A 1531-nucleotide genomic window follows, 5' to 3' on the forward strand; every position below is an offset into this window, starting at 1 on the left:
CAACATCTAAGTTAATCAAAGATAAATCATTGAGATCACTATTTTTAGCGTACACTATTTTCCTTTTGATGGCACCAACGTAACTCACTCATTAATAACTTTTTATACGTATAATATTAACCACACGAGAAAAAAAAAAGACATGTTAGAAATACTATAATCAACAGGTTCCAAATTATATATAATCTGTACATCCAATCAAGAACAATGTCAACAAGTCATACCCTACTTATCCCTCTTTTTTCATACCTTCCTCAGTTACCTGAAATACAAATGGATACGACAATGTCAGTAATAAAGAACACAAATGTAAGAAATATAGCACTTGTACAAAACAGAAGATAATACCTTTTCATAGAGTTAGGACCTCTTTGTAGACAATATTTTTCATGTATGTACCATTTATTTTTGTCTTTTTTTTCTTATCCTTCTTATCACTCGGTGGGACAGCAAGGATCCTAATGTTCGATCCGGCAGTGGCTCTAGATAGCGCAACATACAACTAACCATGAGAGAACACCGGTTCTGGCAAATACACACCAGCATTAGGGATAGTCTGCCCCCGTGCCTTGTTAACCGTCATGGCAAAACCGAGTCTAACAGGAAACTGCTTCCACTTGAACTGGAACGGGAACATCTCGTCATCTGAGGGGAATAACGGAATCCGTGGTCGGAAGATTCGCTTTCCGACATGGTCTCCGGCCATAATTTCTACATCGATGGTATTTCTTTGGAACTCTCGAACCACCAGCCTGGTTCCATTGCAAAGTACACCCACAGGGTCGATGTTCCTTAGCAGTATGATCGAACACCCAATCTTGAGCTTTAACACATGTGGAGGGAGACCGTTGGGGGTCAAGGTGTTGAGGAACTCAGATGGGTAATAGTTGCGTGGATCATCCATAGCTCTGTCAAAGCTATGGTACACCATCTCATCCCCTTGGAAACGGCTTATCATCTTCATGTTAATCATATCAACCCAGTTGTTCCACGGAGATAATATTGCTCGTGGGGTGATGTAGTTATTGTTTGACATATTGGCATTTAGGGCAGGGAATATACAATCAATTAACGCATTAAGATCACTGTCTTCCCCGGTCTGTGGTATGCATATATCATCAAGAAGGCGGATTTCACCATCACCATTAGCCTCCTCAGAGCTCCCCCGATGCGTAGCAAGTATTATGCAAATCATAGGTCGCTCTTTGCCCTCATGTTGCGCACTAGTTTGAGATGTCGCATGGAATTCCAAAGGTACGACATCCGCAGTGAGGCACCGACTATTTGAGCCCTTGACCCTCTTCGAACAACTAGGAGACCTTCCTAAAATCTCCACCAAACACCACAGTCTTCCCCCCAAATGGCAGGTTAGGACGGTCCATGATATCACGGAGGCTGTTGTCTAGCGCCTCGATACCTTGCCTCTTCATCATTGTCACCTCGTCCCAAATAATAAGGGATGCTGTCCGAAGCAGCTTGGCGATACCACTCTGTTTTGTGAAGGTGCAAAAGGCCCCATCGTCGAGGGTGA

The 1531-nt window shown here is 43.0% G+C and overlaps 1 protein-coding gene across 1 annotated transcript; it reads right to left on the reverse strand.

The window, feature by feature from the left end:
* Positions 1–254: 254 nt before the first annotated feature.
* LOC136548910 (uncharacterized) lies at positions 255–1195 on the reverse strand. Its single transcript, XM_066540268.1, has 2 exons — positions 508–1195; positions 255–262 (listed from the first exon to the last, which is right to left on the reverse strand). The coding sequence occupies exons 1-2, from the start codon at positions 1193–1195 to the stop codon at positions 255–257; spliced, it is 696 nt and encodes a 231-aa protein (XP_066396365.1).
* Between the last annotated feature and the right edge of the window lie 336 nt (positions 1196–1531).

This window comes from Miscanthus floridulus, chromosome 4, assembly GCF_019320115.1.
Source record: "Miscanthus floridulus cultivar M001 chromosome 4, ASM1932011v1, whole genome shotgun sequence".
In the NCBI taxonomy this organism is placed as follows: domain Eukaryota; kingdom Viridiplantae; phylum Streptophyta; class Magnoliopsida; order Poales; family Poaceae; genus Miscanthus; species Miscanthus floridulus.